The sequence below is a fragment of the Plodia interpunctella genome, chromosome 2 (genome assembly GCF_027563975.2).
Source record: "Plodia interpunctella isolate USDA-ARS_2022_Savannah chromosome 2, ilPloInte3.2, whole genome shotgun sequence".
In the NCBI taxonomy this organism is placed as follows: Eukaryota; Metazoa; Arthropoda; class Insecta; order Lepidoptera; family Pyralidae; genus Plodia; species Plodia interpunctella.
Genome location: NC_071295.1, coordinates 735,302 through 757,978, shown reverse-complemented (window position 1 = coordinate 757,978; position 22,677 = coordinate 735,302). Strand labels below are relative to the sequence as shown.

The window sequence follows — 22,677 nt, the reverse complement described above, 5'->3', positions numbered from 1 at the left end:
AAAAATATCATAACAAAAAATATTCTTTTTTCATTTTCAATCTGTTTAGTGCAGGTCAAAATGGTCGTTGTTAAAATTTTCCGCGGAAAAAGCGAAAACCGTCAATTTCGGAAACAAAGGATGATATATTGGCGGTCAGGGCCGCGGGCAAACGTGATAAATTCCAGGATATGGTTCAAGCGGGTCAGGAATCGTAATCGTTGTTTATGTATTTTTAACCCTAACTCAGCGATGTTCGACGCGTAGATGTTTGTTCAGTCTAGTAAATATATTCAAGGTCATTGGATTTTTCTCAAGGTGATTTTTTTGAAATTTATTCACAAAATACAGACAACCTTTAGCTGTTTTCGAAGTCTTTGCTTATTTTAATAAAAATATTTTTAGGTCAAAAACATTATTTATTGACGGAAAAAGTATTTTTTATGCATTTAGGATACAAGTGAGTGTAGATCGAATGGGTAGCGGTGCGCGTACGCATGCGTAAACAATATAAATATTAGATAATTATTTCTTAATATTTACATAACATAAAACATAATAAAATTTCCGAAATATTGATTTTTGAGTGGCTTTTTGGATTAATTCAAATATAGTTTGACATAGCATGTTGTGGATTGTACACAGATTCACTATTTTATAATCGATTCCCTTATTGCTTGTTAACATATCCGCCGATATAATATTTTACTAGATTGTTACCCGCGGTTTCGACGGCATAAATTTCCCACGGGAACAGTTATTTTCCGGCATGAAAGGTACCCATGTCATGTGATTTCATTATGCTGCTTAACTCTGCTTAACAAATATTGTTGACCAAATAATTATTTTGCTTACGTGCATATATTGAAATTACTGACCAATATTATTATTGTATGCGGAACAAGAATTGCCGCCTCAATTATTTCCAACGCCATACGATGGCATTACCAAATAATCAATTTCCTTTTATTTGTTACTAGATGTTGCCAGCGCCTTCGTCCGCGTTAATTTTCCGGGATGAAACCTCCATACACCAAACTGCAAAATTTCAAGAAGATTGGTTGAAACAAACTTACTTAATTAGAATTAGGATGATCCAGTTGCGCACTGTCAACAACCTTTTGATACAGCTTCTTCTTTTAAAAAAAAAACCCTACATAAATCTCACCTGTTAATAAGACCTTTTTTCTCGGTATTTTCCTTATAATATCTCGAACATCGGCTGCAGACGATTGCTCGAGCAATATTTACTTTCTCCTGTGATTCACACTACAAGTGTACAGGCGAGAGCAAAAGTTTTTACATTTATTCAATAAATTAAATGTGATATTGATCAGCGCGGGAATGCTGCCTGTGAGATTGACACTTTGCCTAAAGGGCACCTTTTAGTTTTTAATTATGGCATTATGGTTTAGGGCGGTTTTTAGTTTAAATTAATATAATTTTGATGTGTAAGAATGTTTTTGCATGTCTGTATGCATTATAAAGCTTTACAGACACTTCATATAATAGTTTACACCAATGTGACACAGGAAGAATTTTTCGTCTTCATGATCATACATACATCATACATACGAGATGTATAATAAGATAAATTCTGTATGAGAAATTGGTATGAAAATGTTTTAATCAGCGTTCGATAAAATATTGTTCTTATCTGCATTATGAGACAAATTTATTTTATTTATATTTATATATCTGTATACATTGAAATTCGCTCTTGTTGATACCTAGTTCAAAATATATCGCACGGACGTAAATATAACTCAAATCTTTTAAACTTTTGGCCACGACTGTACGGACCTCAATATTTTTCTTCATTCCCGTCTCGTGAAAACGTTTAAAATCCGATAGAAAGTACAGTGGAAGTCTAAAGTCACTTGAAATAAATGTGCATTTATAAAAATGAATGCACTGCAAAGTTCGATTCCAAAGAAATCTATAAACAAGATTTTTTACAAAAAATTTCATTATTGCACAAGCTTTTATTGTCGTTAGAGAAATCTTGTTCCATTCAACACGTGACAAATGCAACTTGTGATTTCCCTCGATGGGAGCCGATACTGGATGCGCCAACAAACAGGTCATGCATATTACAATTATACATTGTAATTCAAACTTAACGTGTACAGTACATACAAAATTTCTGCACAATCGGGTCAAGATATCTGCTTCAAAATGAGTCGTAACATGTACTCTGTATAATCATTGCAAGTTATAGAAGCTTGTAATAAGCCCTTTTTATTCCTGACATATGCAAATCATTTAGCTGAAAGACGAAGACTTTCAGCTAAATGATTTGCTAGAATAGATTGAGGTAATTTTTGGTGTTTAGATATTTGGAGAGTGACATAGCTGACTTTGGCTATTTTTGCCGCGGATGAAAGCGCGGGCAACAGCTAGAAAAGTAAAGTTAACTGTGAGGGTGATAAATGTCAGGTAGAAGCCATTGATTCTCTCTCTTTTTTTCATCTTCAAATGTCAGATTCCTTAAATAACATCTGACACTAATGCTAGCAATAACATATTCAAAAAGAAAGATCTTCACATGTCTCCAGTTTCATTCGAGACTGCTACGCTGTGAAGCCCGGGTAACGACTATTAAAACTAAAAATCAAGTTAACTAAGCGGAGTGCTAACCGTGGAAAAAATCTTGGAATTAACTGCTTAATTAACTGCTACTAGATTATGGCCGCGGCTTTGCTTGCTTGACTGTGTTACCCTATTTTCCGATATGGTGCGTTGAAGTTTCGAGAAATTTTGAAAAATCTATTAGATCATCCAATCGAAACAAGTATTTTTTTTCCCCAAATTAATAATAGAACATTCGACCTTTCAAGACTTTTTTCTCATGGTTTCAATAGGTGTGTGTCTATTTCTGTACCACATGCTCCAATAAGTACCAGTATGATTAAATCGGCAATCATCCAATTTTTTCCCCTTCTAAACCCACTGGGGAGTGACGGGTAAAGGTGACACTTCATTGATCCATTTATTAGTCAATTGTTTTATTGATTCATTAAAATCCTTACGGTGCTCATGACGTGACTTGGAACACACAAATATGCAAATTTTGGTGTTTGCGACTTGGGGCAAAAATCCATTTTTTGTATATATATATATATATGTATATTTATAACGCGATAACTTTCGAACCATTGATCTGAATCACTGTCAATAGAATTATTAAGTTCGTGGGGCAATAAAATCAGTTAAGCCGTATTTGAAATATTCACAATTTAGTAAAAATCTATTGTGTTCGCGAGGTCCAAATTCGCGGCGAGCAACAACAACTAGTATAATAGATAATCTTTTGTAAACAAACAACAAAACATAAATATTTATCTCTAGGCATGTGTATACATCATCTTCTGCAGCCCTCCGTGACCCACTGCTGAGCACAGGCCTCCTTCCGTCTACACCAACCATCTCTGTCCTGGGCCATCCTTATTCAGTTATTGCCAGCAATTTCCTTTACATCGTCGACCCATCCAGCTGCCGTGTTGTACTTTTACATACATTGTATTACTAGATATATAAATGCGAACATTTCAGGAATTCCTATTAGACTGGTAATAATAAAGTTAATATACACGGCGAATATTATTGCATATCGTGACACAGGACAAGTGAAACGAATCGTGGCTTGAAACAGACTGACGTTTATTCTAATCAAGATATCTACGTGCCTTGCCACATATCATAGACAATATATAATAAATATATTTCATCCCAAAACTTCAATGAGAGGTAAGCTAGTATCTATAAAACTGAGCGCTTTGTATCTACTCTGCAATATTTCCATTTTACCCCACATCTCCCTATAAATTAAAGTCCCCTGCTAGCCCGGCTACCTGTTGCGTACGGTTTGTTTACTGTTTTACGGCCTTAGAAACGTATAGAACTTTCTAGAAAACGACTTTATCTACATATAACCTTTCAAGCAAATATACAACATATGTACGTCATTATAAAGCTGAAATTCCGTTGACATCCTCTTACTACAAAAGACTAATCGTAGTAATGGAACATAAATCTCCTAGAAGCGCTCGTGACAATTGATTATGTGATGTAATAGCTTGTGTCAAGGTACAATTTTGTATATTAAATATTATGTACATATGCCGTTATAGTATAACGCCATTGGGTAATATGCAACGCTGGTAGCGTTCGCATAATTTTATTTTTACGTCTTTGTCATTCCGTGTCTCAATATTTAATGGAATTAAGACTAATTTCTTTTATATTTTTTCCTATTAAACCTACCTATAATTATCAGTTGCCGGCGGTTCCGATCGCGGCAAAAAGCAGACAACTATCCCCAAACGAAAAATCACCGCTATTCCATTTTGATATACAAAAGAAAAACATATAAAAACACTTTCACATTTATTAAATATTACTTTAGATAGATGATATAAAACATCACAGGGATAGATTTGTACAAATTACAAATGATGTGTGTATCGTCGATATATTTTCCTTTGCCGGAAAATTCTAATGTACCAAGTCACTTTTTAAAATGTATTATACGTAGTAGCAGGAAAGCAAAATTTATTGCTAACTATAAAATTAATGTTATTGAACTGCCACAAAACAAAACTGCTAAATAACAAAAGTAAGTTTTCGGTTTTTAGAGAAAACACATGATTATATTTTAATTTCAAGAAATGTATTTCATTTCACGTAGGAATAAAAGTAAAGATACTAAAATACGAACTGGCAATACATTCTTCAGAATAGAATTTCTATCAGAAACTCGATTGATAAATAATAATAGTTAATTAAACATGCTAAACATTTAAACCGTAAATAACATAATATCCAGAAATCGATCCAGAATTTGACGACCTCGGTGACGCAGTGGTAAAGTGTTTGCCAGTGCACCGAGAGGTCCCGGGTTTGATCTCCTGTCGGGGCATGATGGAAAATGATCTTTTTCTGATGGCCCGGGTCTTGGATGTTTATCTATATATGTATTTGTTATAAATATAGTATCGTTGAGTTAGTATCCCATAAGATAAGACTGGAACTTACTTTGAGGCTAGCTCAATCTGTGTGATTTGTCCTAATATATTTATTTATTATTTAATCAATGCAAAATCCAGTCGTTAAGTCGTTCTAAAATTACTTTTACTAATGAAAAGCTAAACACCTTTGACATTTTCTAAAAATAACCCAATACAAACATAAAATTACACTTAAGATATGAAATTTCTTTTAAAATGAGTCGTATTATGTTGTAAAACACTCAAGTGAAATGAAACGTGTCCGTTGACCCACACTGCCGATGCTAACGGTACACACAGACACACTCACACATCGACACCGTGTGCAGGAGAAAGGAACATTTTCTACAATATTATTATGATTATTCAGTTTCAATCATTTACTTTTTTTTCACATATTAATATTGGAATTATATTGAAATTCACTGATTTTGTTGCTCTTTTTAATTATGAATGAAGTCGTAAAGGTATTCATAGCGTTTGATTTTAATTCGAACGCATAAATTACAAAAACAATCGTCATTAGAATTAGAATTTCTAGTTGATTTATTAATCCGATTTCTCATATTTCTTAAATCTTTTCCAAAATTCAAAATAATAACATAATAATAACAACAAATGCTAGTAGTTTGTAGCTTTGGTAATTATCATTTAATTTAGAATATGACGTGTAAAAGTGCCTGTGAAGGCCTAAATTCTGATTTGATTTTAATTTCAAAAGATATTTTTAAACAATTCACTCAATTAGATTTGCCAAAGTACACATACCTAACGTTACAGAAAGCCGCCATATTAAACACTTGCAAAATTGTCCGGAAGTTTTTACAACTTGTTATGAATTGATAACACGATTTCTATTTAATTAATGTTGAAGCACATGGTTAAACGCCCGTGCTCCAATATACCTTACCAAGCTTTGCCTGAGCATTCTGATATTGAGTAAAAACATAATTATTGTAAATACTCTCACTTTCTCGCGACGGTGTCAGTTATCACGTATTATATGACCAGTTTTACGTTAAAGAAGTAATTTCCTTTATTGAGGATTTTATAAATATTATGCATACATCCAATGTTAAATATACAAATACCTGCAAAATCTACGATTTAATTGTTAATGATTATGAAGACCAGACTAACAAATAGTTGAGCACTTCTGACGCAGTAATCATCAATGAAACTGGCGTACATTCTCGAACCGGTACCCCGCGCTTTGCAAGCCTATAAAACTGGCAGCGGACCGTCGCCACCAGCATAAGATACCAGAAACCAAACGCGAAACACGAAAGTGAACGAGACAAAACAAAACGCAAAAATGCTCAAATACGCGATACTTCTAGTGATAGCAAGCACCGTTTACAGCAAAGATACAGGACAGAGATTTGAAGAACAATTGCTGAGTGCATTAGATCGAGGTTTGACTCATACTCTAGCCTACCATTATCTGTGGCCGTTCAGTCAACTAGTAAGAGCAGCAGCGGAAGCTGACGAAGGCTTGGAACTCCTCCAAATCCAATCAGACGACAAAAAATACGAAGTCAATCTGAACGTGAGGAAATTCAAACCGGACGAACTGAAAGTAAAAGTGAAAAACCAGTATATTTTGGTCGAAGGTAAACACAAGGAGATTTACGCTCAGAGGCCAATACTTACCAATCATTTCATGCAACGGTTTGCGTTACCTGCCGGGAGCAAGCCTGAGGAAGTGACTGCTGTTCTGAACGAGAGGGGCATCCTATCAGTGTTTGCGCCAAAACATAAGCTACCACCCCCGCCACCAGAAAGAGATGTCCCTATTGAAGTACGACTTCCTATAACAACTGAAAAGCCCACGGAAGCTGCAGAGGACAATACAACAGACAAGGTTTCTTTCATAAACACCTCGGAATCTAGTGAAGAATCCACAGAAAACGTACAAAAAGATAAAAAAGACAATATTACGAAGAAAGTGAAACAAGTGGACAAAAAAGATGCGGTGAAAACTGAATCGCCACTTTGGCAGTTGATTGAATCGACGACTCATGTTGGCAAAATAAGGAAGAAAGAGCTAAAGTCAACAACGAAAGTTGTCAGAGAAAACGAAGTCACGAAAAACGGAGAGGGCAATGACCTGGATGATGTGATTGACACAGAGGCTGTTGAATAAGGGAAATTTGTTTTGAGTGTGCGAAAGACTGATTCGAAGCTTTAAGCTATAAGTGATACGAACGACTTTGTCGACTAGTGTGCCAATAGTTTAAGATGTTTTTATGAATAAATTTATTATTTATTAGTATTTTTTTTTTGTTTAATTTCGAATATTGAAATTTTAATTTATTATTTAGAGCCGTTTTCTTCGTAGTCATATCGTCGTCCTCGTGGTCATTACGTGGAATGAAACACACACAACAACTATCTTGGCATTATTAATGGAGTGGTTTGCCATTCCCTTCTTCTTCTTCAAGTTAATAATAATCAACCAGTGTGCAGGTTTCCTCACGATGTTTTCCTTCACCGGATACAATAAATAAAAATACTAGCTTTGACCGTGTATATATTTCTGCGAAAGCGGTACAGACATAATTTCATACAAAGTTTCAACCCCCATTTGGGTTGACCTTTGAAAAAATTAGGCTATATTGGAACTATATGTGTACCAAATTTTATGAAAATCGGTCCAGTGGTTTAGCCGTGAAAGCGGAACAGACAGACTTTCGCATTTATAATATTGGTATGGAAGTATGGATTAACTATTGAAGTAAAATATTTCCTTGATCATAAATTCCTGTGCTAACCATTGTCCGCAAAAGTACAAACAACATTTTCATACTAAGCTATTGTATTGTATATAGATAAGTGACTGAATAACTAAATGTTGGTAACAAAGGCACAATGAACAGACATACTCGTAATGAGTGTTATCACTAATGATACAGGTAAATTAAGGAATTCCGATTTCGGTAAATAAAATTACACAAATTGAGTTGGCCCCATAGCAAGTTCGTGACTTGGGTTATTGGAATATTTCTTTCAACTGATTGAAAGTGGTCACCACAGCCTATCAACGGCTGCAACACTAGAGGTGTCACACGCGTTTTGCCTACTTTATAGTCTAGGATTTTTTACCACAGAACCCTGTAATTACAATGCCTCTTTCACCCTTAAAACCTGAACAGAACAATGTACAAGAATGATAGATCCATGCTGACTCAACGATCCTATATTTATAACATATACATATAGAAATAAACATCCAAAACCCGAGTTAATCTGGAAAATATCATTTTCCATCTCGATCTGACCGGAGCTCGAACCCGGGACCTCCAGTGTAGATTTTTACAAATAGCAGGAAGGGACCATCACTACTCAACATAGCCGATGACATACGGACAGACATGACAAAACTATAAAAATGATAACATTTTATTGGTCTCCCATAAAATTTTTGGATCACCTGATCGGACTTTTAGTTAAAATAGGGAAAACAATGTTCAGTAGTAACTAAAATTTGTTTGTTCTTCATTGTATTTTATGGTGATCAACTAGAAATAATAAATTTAAAATAAATTTAAAACTAGCGTAAATAGTGCTAATTAGAATAACTGTATATACTTCGAAAAATATAAACTGTATTTTTACATGTTAAACACAATCGGCAGAATAAATATTTAAACTAAGAACACATTGTAATTTATTCTTTTATCAGTGGCCAGTGTACTAAACATAAAACCTGGACAGGGTGTTTTTGTCTGGGGCTTAAAAAGATTCTTGGAAACTTGAAATATATGTACCTATCAGAGTTTCGAATGACAGACCAAACATTTCAGTTCATGGAAGACAGTAAACAATGAACGTAGTTCTCGATACCTTGTGTTCACAGAATTCCAGTGTCGAATAACAGTGTTTGTCCGATTGATTTTCATGTCTACAACTCGAAATTAGTTAACTTTATGTGAATATGAAAGATAAAAACAGAAAATGAATTGATATCGATTTTGATTTTGTTAACAAGATAAACTTGAATCGTAATTCAAGTTTATCTTATTTCCCAACTGGACACGCATTGTATTCGCACGGCATATATATTCACTAGGTAGTTAAAGCAAGAAATGGTCAAGTGCGAGTTGGACTAGTGTACCCTTTCCATTGTATTCATAAGCTCTTACTTCTTGCCAAATTTCATGATTATAGATCAATTGGTTTTGAAGTATTGGTTTTGATTCCCTTGTGAACTTGCTAAATATGCAATACCAGCGGCTTCGCTCGAATAAAACCATAATAAATTAAATACTTAAATCTTCCTAAGGATCACCACTATCTATTGGTGAAAACAGATAATTAATCGGGTATAGTTTTTGAGTTTGTCGGGTAGAGACAGACTAACGCAACAGGGGATTCTTTATTATAGTCGCTCACTCCAGCTTTCTGACAGAACGACGAACAGCTGAAGCATGTTACTAGGGTTCCTTTTTACGTAACGAGTACGGACCCTAAAAAAAAGGCTGTACGGTCTGTAAAAGGATTTTTCATGGCCTACCACACTTCAGTGTGAAATAAAACGCACACAAAATCTTTCTCAGCAATGTGTAGTGTGGTTTGCGAATGCATTATTTATTTCAAACACTAATCTACTAGAGAGCATGTTTCCTCACGATGTTTCCCTTCAACAGAAGCAAGTGGAGATCCATTAGACATGGGTATATGAAAAAAGAATCTGTACACGATTACGTACTATTTACAAGTTTACTGTTATCTAATGCATAACCTTCCTAAGGCGAATAAGGTACATAGAGACTAACATCTTTTGTTCTACGACTTTTGTCTAAACGTAATAATTACAAAATAAAAATCTTTTTAAAGTAATATAGTAAAGTATAATGCTACTGTCTCGTGTTTCTTGGCTATTACATAGAGTTAACATGTCGCAAATCAGATTGATTTTTGTTATATGAAGAAAACAGCTACGAATCACGACAAGTCGTAGAATAAAAGTTGCTTGTTTTGATGTACCCAAATGGTCTTTAGGAGGTTTTGCGTTTGATACCAGTAACCCTGTACCTTATATAACGACCTAAAATGTTATTTTCACGATTTATAATTCTTTTCTTTCTTAGAAGAGGATTCGAAATAAAACCGATCTTTTTCCGAGTTGATGAAAATGAATGACTTTTTTTTTAAATTGTCGATTTACCTGCGACTTCCCCCGCGTTAATTTACCTACGAAAGCGGAACAGACATGAATTTCATACAAAGTTTCACCCCAAAGAAGCCTATGTTTGAACGGAGTTCTTTAACTACGTGCATACCAAATTTCATCAAAATCGGTACAGCAGTTAGCCGTTAAAGCAAACAAACAGACAGGTAAACTAACAGACTTTCGCATTTATAATATTATTAAGTAGAACGCATACGCAATAATATTGCCATTACAAAAATATCAATATTGTCTTTAAATGGCAAATGGCAATCAATTACGAGACAATGTAATGTAGATTTTAATGAAACGCAAACTGTTAAGATGCAACTTATTAAGGGTAATAAAAGGAGACATAAAAAGAAATACTGGATTGAGTCGTAAAGCAAATTGTGAACAAGCAGTCATCATTTGGTGTGCCAGCTTCCCGCAATAAAAGCACAGATTAAATAAACAGATATCATGAAACAGAAGGTGAACGACAATAATGTTTGGCCCAAGCATGGTGCAGTATCCTCATAGCATATGTAATTGATTTATGACATTATTGCGTACGTTTTGTACATTTAGCTTTTTATTTATATATATATATATATATATATATTGTGTGTGACAATTTTCAATAATTTTATTGGAAATACAACTTTTTTATTTTTTATTTATTCATTAAAATTTTGTCATTTTTAATACTGATGTAAATTCGTCCTCCTAATTTTGTTTTTGACATCATTGGAGAAAAAGGCTGCGGTGAAGTTTGTTGCGCCGCTTCTTCTTCACCTGCGCTTTGGAAGCCGGCAGTAGACTTAGTTTAAATAATTTTTTGACGTCAATAAGTGATGTATATCATCCTAAATTGAATAAAGAATTTTGAATTTGAATTTGTTCACCATACCTATATATAATACAAAGCAAGAAATTTCTATAAATCAAGTTAACATAACATTTTCGTATAACTTTCGTACACATTTATTTTGCAAATAGAATTTGATTAATTAGTTATGTAGTTTACTAGCGGCCCGTCCCGGCTTCGCTCGGGTAAAATATAATAAATCATACGCCTAAACCTTCCTCAGGAATCACACTATTTATTGGTGAAAACCACATGAAAATCCATGCAGTCGTTTTTGAGTTCATCGCGAACATACAGACAGACGCAACAGAGGACTTTGTTTTCCTCTTCCTGAGGAAGGCTTAAAGAAATAAAAATAACTTATTTTAATTAATGTCGACTAGACGTTGTCAAGGAAAGTAAGCACCCTGGTTGGTATCCGCTTGTGTGTGAAATGGAGAAGGCAAAGTCACTCCATTAATAGCGCCAAGAAAGTCGTTGTGTGTATTTAATTCCACATAACGACCACAACCCTCAGCCATGAGGTATACGACTATGAAGAATAAGCCGTCAATCCTATCGAGGAAACCCCTCGAGGGGCCAATAGACTGATCTTGCCTATCCTCTCAAGACACGCCCACCGCAATAAAAGTAAGCAACACCGGGATAACAATGTTGTTTATAGACGAGACGTGATTCTAAATGATAATACCATCTTTTGTTATATTATTGTGGACAATTATATTTCAAATGTTTCTTTTTGATAACTAGAAAAATCTCTGAAGTGAGTCTCTCATGTAAGTTTTCCCGGTTGCCTGCCTAGGCCCAGTCGGTATGATAAAGGCTAAACTTAAGTCTAGCCGAACATTAGCAGGCTATAATAGCTAGATGGTTAACTACAAGAATCTGTCAAGTAAATTTTGAATCTATAATTCTGATATATTATCTTTCTCAAACCCTATATTGTTCTCTCATTTAAGTTTTCCCGGTTGCCAGCCTAGGCGTTTTATCGCGTTTACCATTTACCTTTTACATTATATTACCATTACACATACATTACCATTTACCTTTTATCGCGTGATAAAAGGTAAACGTAGGTCTAACCAAAGATAAGCAAGATATACCTAGATAAATAAATAAATAAGTATTAGGACAAATCACACAGATTGATCGCTAGCCCCAAAGTAAGTTCGAGACTTGTGTTACCTATGGGATACTAACTCAACGATACACTATTTTATAACAAATACATGTTTAGATAAACATCTAAGACCCGGGCCAATCAGAAAAAGATCATTTTCCATCATGACCCGACCGGGGGTCGAGTTCAGACCTCTCAGTTCAGAGGCAAGCGCTTTACCACAGCGCCACCGAGGTCGTCAGGTGTAACCAACGAATACTTATAATGAGAAGTAATAGTAATATTGATATTTTTGCATGCATTTTAGTAAAATTTAAAAAATGTTACTGGCCAGCTTAAATTCGTAATATCCAGATTTATATAATTTCTTTGTTTCCAAGACTGAATGTAGTTTCATTTTCTTTGTTCTTATTGTTGTTTATGCCTGTCTACCATGAGAATACTAGTTATATTACATGTTTCTGTTTTGAGTTTGTTTTAAGATGTCGTTAACTTAATTATAATACTATGTGAATAGCGTTGTGGGCTACATTACTGTTTAAACTTTTAATGTAATATTGTTTATGTCTACAGTTTGTTTTGTAGCTGTTTGTTGTTCCGAATAAATAAAATAAAAATAATGTTACCGGCTGCCAGAGAATTAGGTCTAGCCGAAATGATAGACTAAACCCAGCCGAACATAAGCAGGTTACATCTAGATGTAATTATTATAGTAAACAGTTTTAATCTCTAGAACATGACAACTAAAAAGAGAAAAATGTTGTCATGACAGTTGGTTGTTATTTCTGAGATGGTACAATTGTTGTAATGATTTAATGTATTTATTATATTAGAAATAAACAAGTGATGTTTTATCTCCATACCCTGTGCATATTTTATGATAGTTTATCTACGGTCCTCAACAGTAATCAATCGAGACCGGGACTGAGACCTATCCTAATCTAAGCGTTTAGGAGTTTAGCCATCACATATTTTATTACTAGGTGCGCCCCGGGGGCTTCGCTCCCGTTGGAATTTCGGGATAAAAAGTACCCTATGTGTTATTCCAGGTTATATTCTACCCGTGTACCAAATTTTAAAGTTTCATAACAATCTGTCCAGTAGATTTTGTGTGAAAGTGTAACAAACATACATACATCCTCAAAAACTATCGCAAATTAGTAGAATTCGTATTTTCGTAAATGACTCGAATGAAAATTTTGAAATACAAGTGCCAAAGAAGAAAAAAATCGATCCAACCTCAATTCCCAGTCTGGGAAATCAGTTTTTTTCCTTATTTTAGAAGACACACATTTGATTAGAAAGTTATAGTTTGTTAGGTAAATATTCTTATAACTAGCTATGAAAGAGCAGAGCTTCCTGCCACAAGCACACTTTGCTTAAAAGGTTCCCACAACTTATTCATATATAAAGTTAATGTTTACCCAATAAACATTTTTATTTTATTATTATTATTATTACATAAAAACATTTATAAATACCGTGGGTACCTGTTATAATAATGAAACAAACTAACTTTTTAATTTTGAAAGAAATATGTTATCAACAATATTGGAAATATAATACTTATGATGTTATTGCAATACGCAGAAATTTTATTCAATTTGCATTACAAAAACTTATCAGGCAGTTGTTTAAACAAATTCTTTGTTCAAATAGAAATAGAATCGACTTTCTGAAGGTTAAATTAGTCATACTTATGAACAAAAATTCTTTAGATTTAATATTACTGTATTAACTTACAGTCGTATTCCTCATGGCTGAGGGTCTTGGTCAATAAGTGGAATGAAACACACACGATTCTCTTGACAATATTAATGCAGTGGTTTGCCATTGCCTTCTCCATTTCACACACTAGGTGATGAATTATCAACTAGAGTGCAGGCTTCCTCACGATATTTTTCCTTCACCGGAAGCAGTGGTATATGAGAATTACTAAACATGAGTTAGATTGGTATACAAACTCATGTGGTACCAGTAGGATTCGAAACTGAGACCTTTCAATCACAGGCGGACGATATTAACCACTGGACTATCACCGTTTCAAAACGTTATGTTGAACGTTTTATCTATATATATAAAACTCGTTACTGACTGACAGACAACGTACAGCCGAAACTACTGAGCGTAGAAAGCTGAAATTTGGTTTGTAGGTTCCTAGGTCATTTTAGGGGAGCACTAAGAAGGGATTACCTGAAATTCCCACGGGAAACGGATTTTTAGTAACATACGAAGTTGTAGGCAAAAGCTAGTATAATATAAACCTTCGGGGATAGATTGTCTGAATAACAGTGAAAATTGCAGCACAAAACAAAGTACAAATCATTGCGTTGCGTGGTTTAAAAGAAAAAAAAACTTCAAAACAGACAGACGGAGGCGGAGAGCGGCTATGTTTTATAATACCTACTTATGTAGTCAAGAGATGTAGTTATTTGGAAAGCAGCCTGTATTTTTTTTACCTCTATACCTTTAATTTTTGCCGAATGCACCACCGCTTGACCGCTGGGCGTTCGTAGCTACCAAATGGCATCCACATGGCGGCTACAGAAACAGAGGAAGACCACGAACAAGATGGATCGACGATCTGAGGGTATTCAGAAAGAACTGATCGGACGTTGCGCAAGATAAAGAGAAATGGCCAGGGATGGGGGAGACCTTTGTCCAGCAGTGGGACAAAAAAAATTGTACCTTTATTGTACATACAACATACAACTACATATCATTATTTATTAGTCTGCCTTTGGGACAAACCATCGAAGGTCAGACAGAGAATTTCATGTTCAAAAAGTATGCGAAACAATACTACACATAATTTTATTTTAGGTACATTGTAATATATTATGAGCCTCAATATCATAAATGACATAATATTACACGATTCCCGATATGACATATAAGTTACGACTCATACGAACCAATAACTTCTATCAAACATTACAATACTATTTGTCATGCTCATAACATACTGCTACGACTGATTTAATTTGCCATATACGAGTCTGTTCAAGACATAATTATATCGGTATCATATTGCACCAGTAAGTTATGGTGGCGATAAAATTATTAATGAACATACTAACTAGCTTCTGCCTGCAGATTCACGTGAATTTACCACGGTCTATATGAAGAATTCCCTGTCGCTTCGCTTTCGAATGAGCAGTAAATATATACTTACTTTTACAAATCGCTGAAATCTAAACATAGTCGTTCTTATTTGTATATTTTTTTCCTTCTTAGCGAGTAAAATTGAAAACGAGATCCAACGTGTGCCGTCCCTTGAAGTTCACAATTTGTGTGCATTATTGCACACAAATTGTGAATTAAATTCAATTTAAATTAAACAAATAATTATAAAACATTGCAAATAAGTTTTAAGTAATTTCTTAATTTACATATGTAAAGAAAACCTTTATGGTTATAAGATTTTCTTTAATTTAAAAATTGTACTGACACTGTCAGATACGAGTATACATGTCATGAAGGAGAATCTGAATTTATTTTTGTTAGATTATATATTATTGTTACAAATTAGTTAAACAATCTTTGGAATAGGATCTTTTAATGTTGTTTCTTGATTTTTCACAGAAACACGCGGTTTTATTCCAATAAATCCTAGACAGAGGAGATTATCATTGTACAAATTTTAATTTTAAAATAAATATAAACAAATACCTTCTTACAAAAACTACAATTTCTAATTTTTCACAGAATAAGATCCGTCGGAGTCGTAAAACTTTTTCCTGTAAGGTCCATATTCCGACCCGTATCCCGATTTACTATACCCGTAAGGTTGTTCAAAATTGTCCGATCCATAGTGTCCGTGGTATTCGTGTTCATGACCATGATAATAATCAGGTTCTTCAATAAATTCTTCGTGTTTTTTCTCCTTTAAGTAGTGGACGAACCAAAGAACAAGATGCCAGCCTTTTGTGAGCAATATATAGAAGAGGATGCCATAGATTATCTTCAAGATGAACACTTTCGTTGCCACTACGTAGAAGAAGTGTACTGTGGACAATGGAAAAATGTGGTTAAAAATCTTATTAGTCCGATATTAGTAAGATAATCATTACTGAATATAGGTCTCTCCCATTGGTTTTCTCATACGTCGGTGAAACAAGCAGTTCTCCAAATATTTTTTTGTGATTTTACATTAGGAAAAACGATTTTAATAACTAAATTATTAACTGATTAAAAAATTACTATAACTGTCCTAGAACTCTCAGCCACCTGGGGCACTTTCGTGGGGGCGCCAAATCCTTGAGACTGCAATTCGAAATGTCAAACTAATTTTCCTACAATCTCGTAGGTTTTTATCATGTAATCGAAATATTATGTTTGAAATGCAAACTTTTGTATTTTCATACGCCCAGTTAATTTTTAAACACATTCTGAATACACATTTGGCAGTTTAAACAGTTTTTCTCAAACACTCTGAGTGTTTGAGAAAAACTGTTCCCCCTCTAATTGTTAAGTTTTTGTTCAAGTTCGAAAAAAATGTAGATCCGGGGCTGATAACTATTCTACAAACTAAAACAACTTACAAAACATCTATTATAAATTATAAATATCCGATATCGTGCCTCTATCACACCAACGCCTATCTAAAATCAATTCACCCGCCGCCAGTAACGACTAATTTTCTTATCTAGTGACATTTCAAGCTTTGTAAGAAAATCCACACAATAATATTATAACAATCAGTTTTTCAACATACAAAAGTATCACCACTGCTACCATATCCTTCGAGGAAAAACTGACGAAAAACTAAAGGAAGTATGACAAAGTTTTAAAAAGGATAACTTGCTTAATTTTCGAAAGCGTACTCATTATTTATCTCTATAACTAATGAATACTCTTTTGAAAATTAAGCATGCGTAGTAGTCTCTACTATATGACTGCCAATGGTCACAATCTGGAGATTATGTCACACACGTCCCGAAAGTTATCTGACAAAGACGTCGAAATGTCGATTCTACGTACGTGAATCGATATCTTCATCGATAATTACACGTGAATGGCCCGTATTTTCTATTACAATACATAATATTACATACATATATATTACGTATCCATACTATTATTATAAAGAGGTAAGCGTTTATGATTTTGTATGTTTGATGCGGGTAATCTCCGAAACTACTGAACCGATTTCAAAAAATCTTTCATCATTAGAAAGGTACATTGTCCAAGATTGCTTTAGGCTTTATATTTTATCTCAAAATTCCCACGGGAGCGAAGCCTACTTTTACTAGATAGTAATACATATATATATATATAGATGACAAAGAACCTACTTACATCAGAACTTAAGAAAACCGGACATCCAATCCACAAAACTTGTACTAGGGAACGGCGGCGGAATTTTCTCATGATAGTGATGGCCGAAATCATTTTTGTATACGGGCCAAGTGGGCCATGCGTGTGGGACGTGTTTAGCGATAGCCAGGGCCCATGCCAATACCACTATAACTTTTACACTGGCTATCACGAGAGCTATGCCTAGGACAAGCTTGAGAAGGCCCACTTTCGTTGTCAGCACTATTGCTAGATTTGCTGCAACAAAGTTCATATTTTATGCACAAATATTATCAATTGACAAATTCAAATATGTAATATTTTATTACTATAAAATATACGGACAATCAATACAATGCCTGTATAATATAAATGTATATCAAAATCATCGCGAAGTCTGATGTAATTAAGTATTTACTGAGTTAATTACTTATTATATAGGTACACTATTATTGTAAAGAGGTAAGAGTTTTTGAGTCTGTATGTTTGAGGCGGGTAATCTCTGAAACTACCGAACAGATTTCAAAAATTCTTTCACCATTATAAAGGTACATTACCCAAGATTGCTATAGGCTATATTTATCTCAAAATTCCCACGGGAGCGATGTCCCGGGCGACATCTAGTTATAGATAAAAGAAATATATTTAATATAAAGATTATTATCCTAGTCGATATACGGTCTCATATTACGATGGAAAAAGCTGCAAAAAAGTGCAATGCTAAAGTACATCTCTCGAATGAAAACCTGATAAGGTGCCTGATAATCTGGGAATTTCTTATCTTTTACGATCAATTTCTTTCAATGGAAACCTTAGACGGAAATCTGGTTCAATGTTCGCTCATAGACATTTATTATTTGCAAATAGATTGATCGCACACAAATGGCCGAATATAAGCGAAAACATTTAATATTGTCGAGTGTCATAATAACAGTTGAAGCTTGAAATCAATCAATTATTAGAGTTTTTTATCCTATTGAGTAGTGGTTTGGAGTTCAGAGAATCCATTTCTCTGAACTCCAAACCACTACTCAATACTTAAAGTACAAAATATTGAATTTGGTTCACAAAATAGAGAAGAACGAAGTATGCGCACTCAATACCCAGTTGGCAAACAGACACATGCCCATTGCTCCATTGCGCTTGACGTTGACGTCCGTCGACGAATCAACGCAGAACAACGTAGAAATTGTACGAAGTTTCGACGTACGTCAACGCACATCAGAGCCAAAAACAACGGAACACAACGTGCTCCGTCATCGTAACGTAGCACGACTGAGTCATTACTCATAATGGGTCACGGCTCTTAGTTCTAACTCCTGAAACTGAATGACTTTGATTGAAATCCTGCTGGATGCAAACTAGCCATGTTAGTCCAGGATCTTCAGGACAAGAATTGACGTCTATGTTACGATTCCTAGTCTTAATATTTTTCTCATCCCCCGGACTTTAGCTATGCAAATAGAGAATAATAACTTTTCACAGTTAGAATTTTAATTTGAGATTCTACGACCGCTACGGAATTTATTTAATACAGCTACAGCAGCCCATGTTAGCTTAGTGCAGTTTTGAAAAATCCCACTTTTTAATATAGCATCTTTTAAAAGAAATGTACGTCATTATACTCTTCATATTTCTAGTTTACGTCTCTAAAAGTGTTTAGCGTGTAGATTAAGTTTTGTCATGAGATAGTAATTAATTTACACAGCATACGAAAGGTTTTAATACAGTTGCCTGCGGCTCCACTCGCGACAAAAAGTAGCTGAAGTCAGTCATTAAGTTTTGTCATGAGATAGTAATTAATTTACACAGCATACGAAAGGTTTTAATACAGTTGCCTGCAGTTCCACTCGCGACAAAAAGTAGCTGAAGTCAGTCATTAAGTTTTGTCATGAGATAGTAATTAATTTACACAGCATACGAAAGGTTTTAATACAGTTGCCTGCGGCTCCACTCGCGACAAAAAGTAGCTGAAGTCAGTCATTAAGTTTTGTCATGAGATAGTAATTAATTTACACAGCGTACGAAAGTTTTTAATACTGTTGCCTGCGGCTCCACTCGCGACAAAAAGTAGCTGAAGTCAGTCATTAAGTTTTGTCATGAGATAGTAATTAATTTACACAGCATACGAAAGGTTTTAATACAGTTGCCTGCGGCTCCACTCGCGACAAAAAGTAACTGAAGTCAGTCATTAAGTTTTGTCATGAGATAGTAATTAATTTACACAGCATACGAAAGTTTTTAATACTGTTGCCTGCGGCTCCACTCGCGACAAAAAGTAGCTGAAGTCAGTCATTAAGTTTAGTCATGAGATAGTAATTAATTTATACAGCATACGAAAGTTTTTAATACTGTTGCCTGCGGCTCCACTCGCGACAAAAAGTAGCTGAAGTAAGTCATTAAGTTTTGTCATGAGATAGTTATTAATTTATACAGCATACGAAAGTTTTTAATACTGTTGCCTGCGGCTCCACTCGCGACAAAAAGTAACTGAAGTCAGTCTCCAGGCTTTCAAACAATCTCCACATCAAAAATCACCTTAATTCAGTGCTCAGATATAACGTAAAAGGACAAATCACTTTTGCATTTATTATTAGTATGGAGTTGGATATGGAAAATGCTTGGAGTACGATTTTCCTATCAACGCCTTATCAGATTTTACAGTTCATGTTTTACATTTGCCTTTGCCTGTTGTTTTCCGCAGGCGTTAACATGCAACAAAAGTTAAAAATTCTAATTAATTGCTAATAAATAATCTTTGTCTTTGTCTCTAAAGGATACTCTCTCATCTGAGCGTTGTCTATAGTCTTCTTCACCAGACCAGGGTTCTCTAGGGATCTACTACCTATTTTATTTCACTAAAGCTAGGGTTTACTTAAAAAATCCCATATTTCAGCATTCTCCCATGATACTTCTAGGACATTTGGAGAGAGGTATTTAAAATTCTACCTATATTTGGAAAAAATATACATATTTGTTTACATGATTTTACCGTGGATATATCCGCAGGATAAGTTAGTTGAAACATGAATTTAAAAAGTCAAACACTTACTCAATAGAGCATATTTTCCTTTGCCACGAGACTCCTCCGTTTTCATCACATTACTATCAGCGGCTTCCACCAAAAATAGCGTCACAAAAAAATAAAACAAACATCGAAAATTCATTTTCAAACACAAATGATATTCAAGTAATGTTGTGCTGTTTTTGTGAAGTATTGTCGATAATTTTCGGTTTTTAAATATTTTATCGAATGTTCAAATATGGAAGAATTTAAATATATTTTGACAGCTCACGTCAACGGCTAAATAAGAAATGGGTTGTAGTTGTCGGTAATACGGTGACATCCTGAAGTGATAATGAAGTGATAAGTGGCGCGAAAGTGTTCAACTTGTTTATGACTTTGACTGATCTTAAAGCAGTTTTTATTTGTTATTAGAGAGCGTGTTTGTATAGAAAATCGACAGGCTTAAGTTAGAATGATAATATTTGTTTAAAAAACGCAAATTCGCTAATAAATGTTATTGCTTGCAGTACGAAAATCTGAAATACCTATAATTTCTTTGCTATTATAAGGTCACGTATATCTTCCTTCTGGGACAGATTGCGTGACGCTAGTAATAGCATTCTTAAAGTAATTTGTAAAGACTTGACATGCCCGATGATGCGGTATTGGATCACAGCACATCGGGAACCTAACAAAAAATGATCATTGTAAGACTGAAAATACGCTTTGTGGCTTTATTTTTACTTTATTTCATTTAGATAATTCATTGTATTTATTTTACATATGTAAATGTACAAATGTATGGGTTTTTACCTAAAAGAAATAACTAGTATTATTATATTATTATTATAATGTCATACTTAACACATTCGGGATATGACAAATCACGTGTCACCATAATCAAGTCTGAATAATATAATATTATTCATTTATTTAAAGGGACTTACTCAACAGGAATATATAAGGTTCGTATATGTAGTTAAAAGTTAATTCTGGTTACAATTTAGTTCTACTTCTACATAAGAATATGGATAATATTTTATTGTTGCGACAAAATGTTTTGTCCTAGTAAACCTGTCTGTAAACCTAGGCAACCTGAACAAAATGTCCTTATAATTCCGCTACAGCTATTAATTTCTCCAACTAATAACGATAATAGTTTGGTGTACATATGAGCAATCATCGTTAAATTCGGAAATAATGAGCAGATCGCATTTACGAGGCACGGTATGGTTTTATTAGTGACGGGAATGCGTCGATATTTTGATAAATAGAACAGGACCATCTTCTCTTATGAAGCCAACGGTTTTAATTTCAAATTCCAATCTGTGTACTTGAAAAGGATCAAAATCTATTTTGATGTGTGCCTGGATATCTGCCTATGTATGTATATTTTAACTACTTAAATTTATCCAAAAAGTAAAGTCAAAATTTTAACCGAGTCATCATATTAAATTAACTCAAATTAACTTCTAAATACAAATTACTAGGCTCCCCGGGTCTACGGTTCCCTAGGAATTTCGGATAAAAAATACCCTATGTGTTATTCCAGGATATATTCCACCCGTGTACCAAATTTCACAGCAATCCATCCTGTAGATTTTACGTAAAAGAGTAACAAACATTCACACATAAGTATCCTCACAAGCTTTCGCATTTATAATTAGGATTCTACTACATTTACTATAAGCATTATATACTACTAAGCAATGAAACAGACATACTGGTAAGGGTCATCGCAGACTGTGCACTATTGCAGTGCACCAGAGGTGTCACACATAGGTTGCCGGCTCTGAATGAATCTTCTGAAGACCTTTTGAACTCCCATGTCTCTAAGAAAAACCATACTTAGCAGGGCTCAGTCCACGATCTCAGAGAACCTGGGAGAACCTTTAAAGCCAAAGTGGCTTTAAAGGTCTTTAAAGGCGACACTTCGGGCTCCAAGGTATGAGGATGAATCCTCCGTCGTTAGCCAGAGGTGCGATAATGCATTATTTATATAATCAAAATTGTGTTTTTATTATGTTACTGTGTTTAGCACCCTGCTTCGCCGTCATTAATTTTCCTTATAAACAAAAAAAAAACCTAAGTTAAATCCCTCTCATTTTGTTGCATATTATTATTGTCAATATCTGGGCTTCTGAGCAACGTATCGCGATGAAACGTATACCGCCCATACCAGATTTTGAGCTAGACCATTACCACCACCGCTCTCTGAAAACCACACCAATTCCATCCAGT

At 34.4% G+C, this 22,677-nt stretch overlaps 1 protein-coding gene across 1 annotated transcript; it reads left to right on the top strand.

Moving 5' to 3' along the window:
* Positions 1–6,229: 6,229 nt before the first annotated feature.
* Positions 6,230–7,265, top strand: LOC128679843 (alpha-crystallin B chain-like). Its single transcript, XM_053762311.2, has one exon. The coding sequence runs from the start codon at positions 6,304–6,306 to the stop codon at positions 7,132–7,134; it is 831 nt and encodes a 276-aa protein (XP_053618286.1). The 5' UTR covers positions 6,230–6,303; the 3' UTR covers positions 7,135–7,265.
* Positions 7,266–22,677: the final 15,412 nt, after the last annotated feature.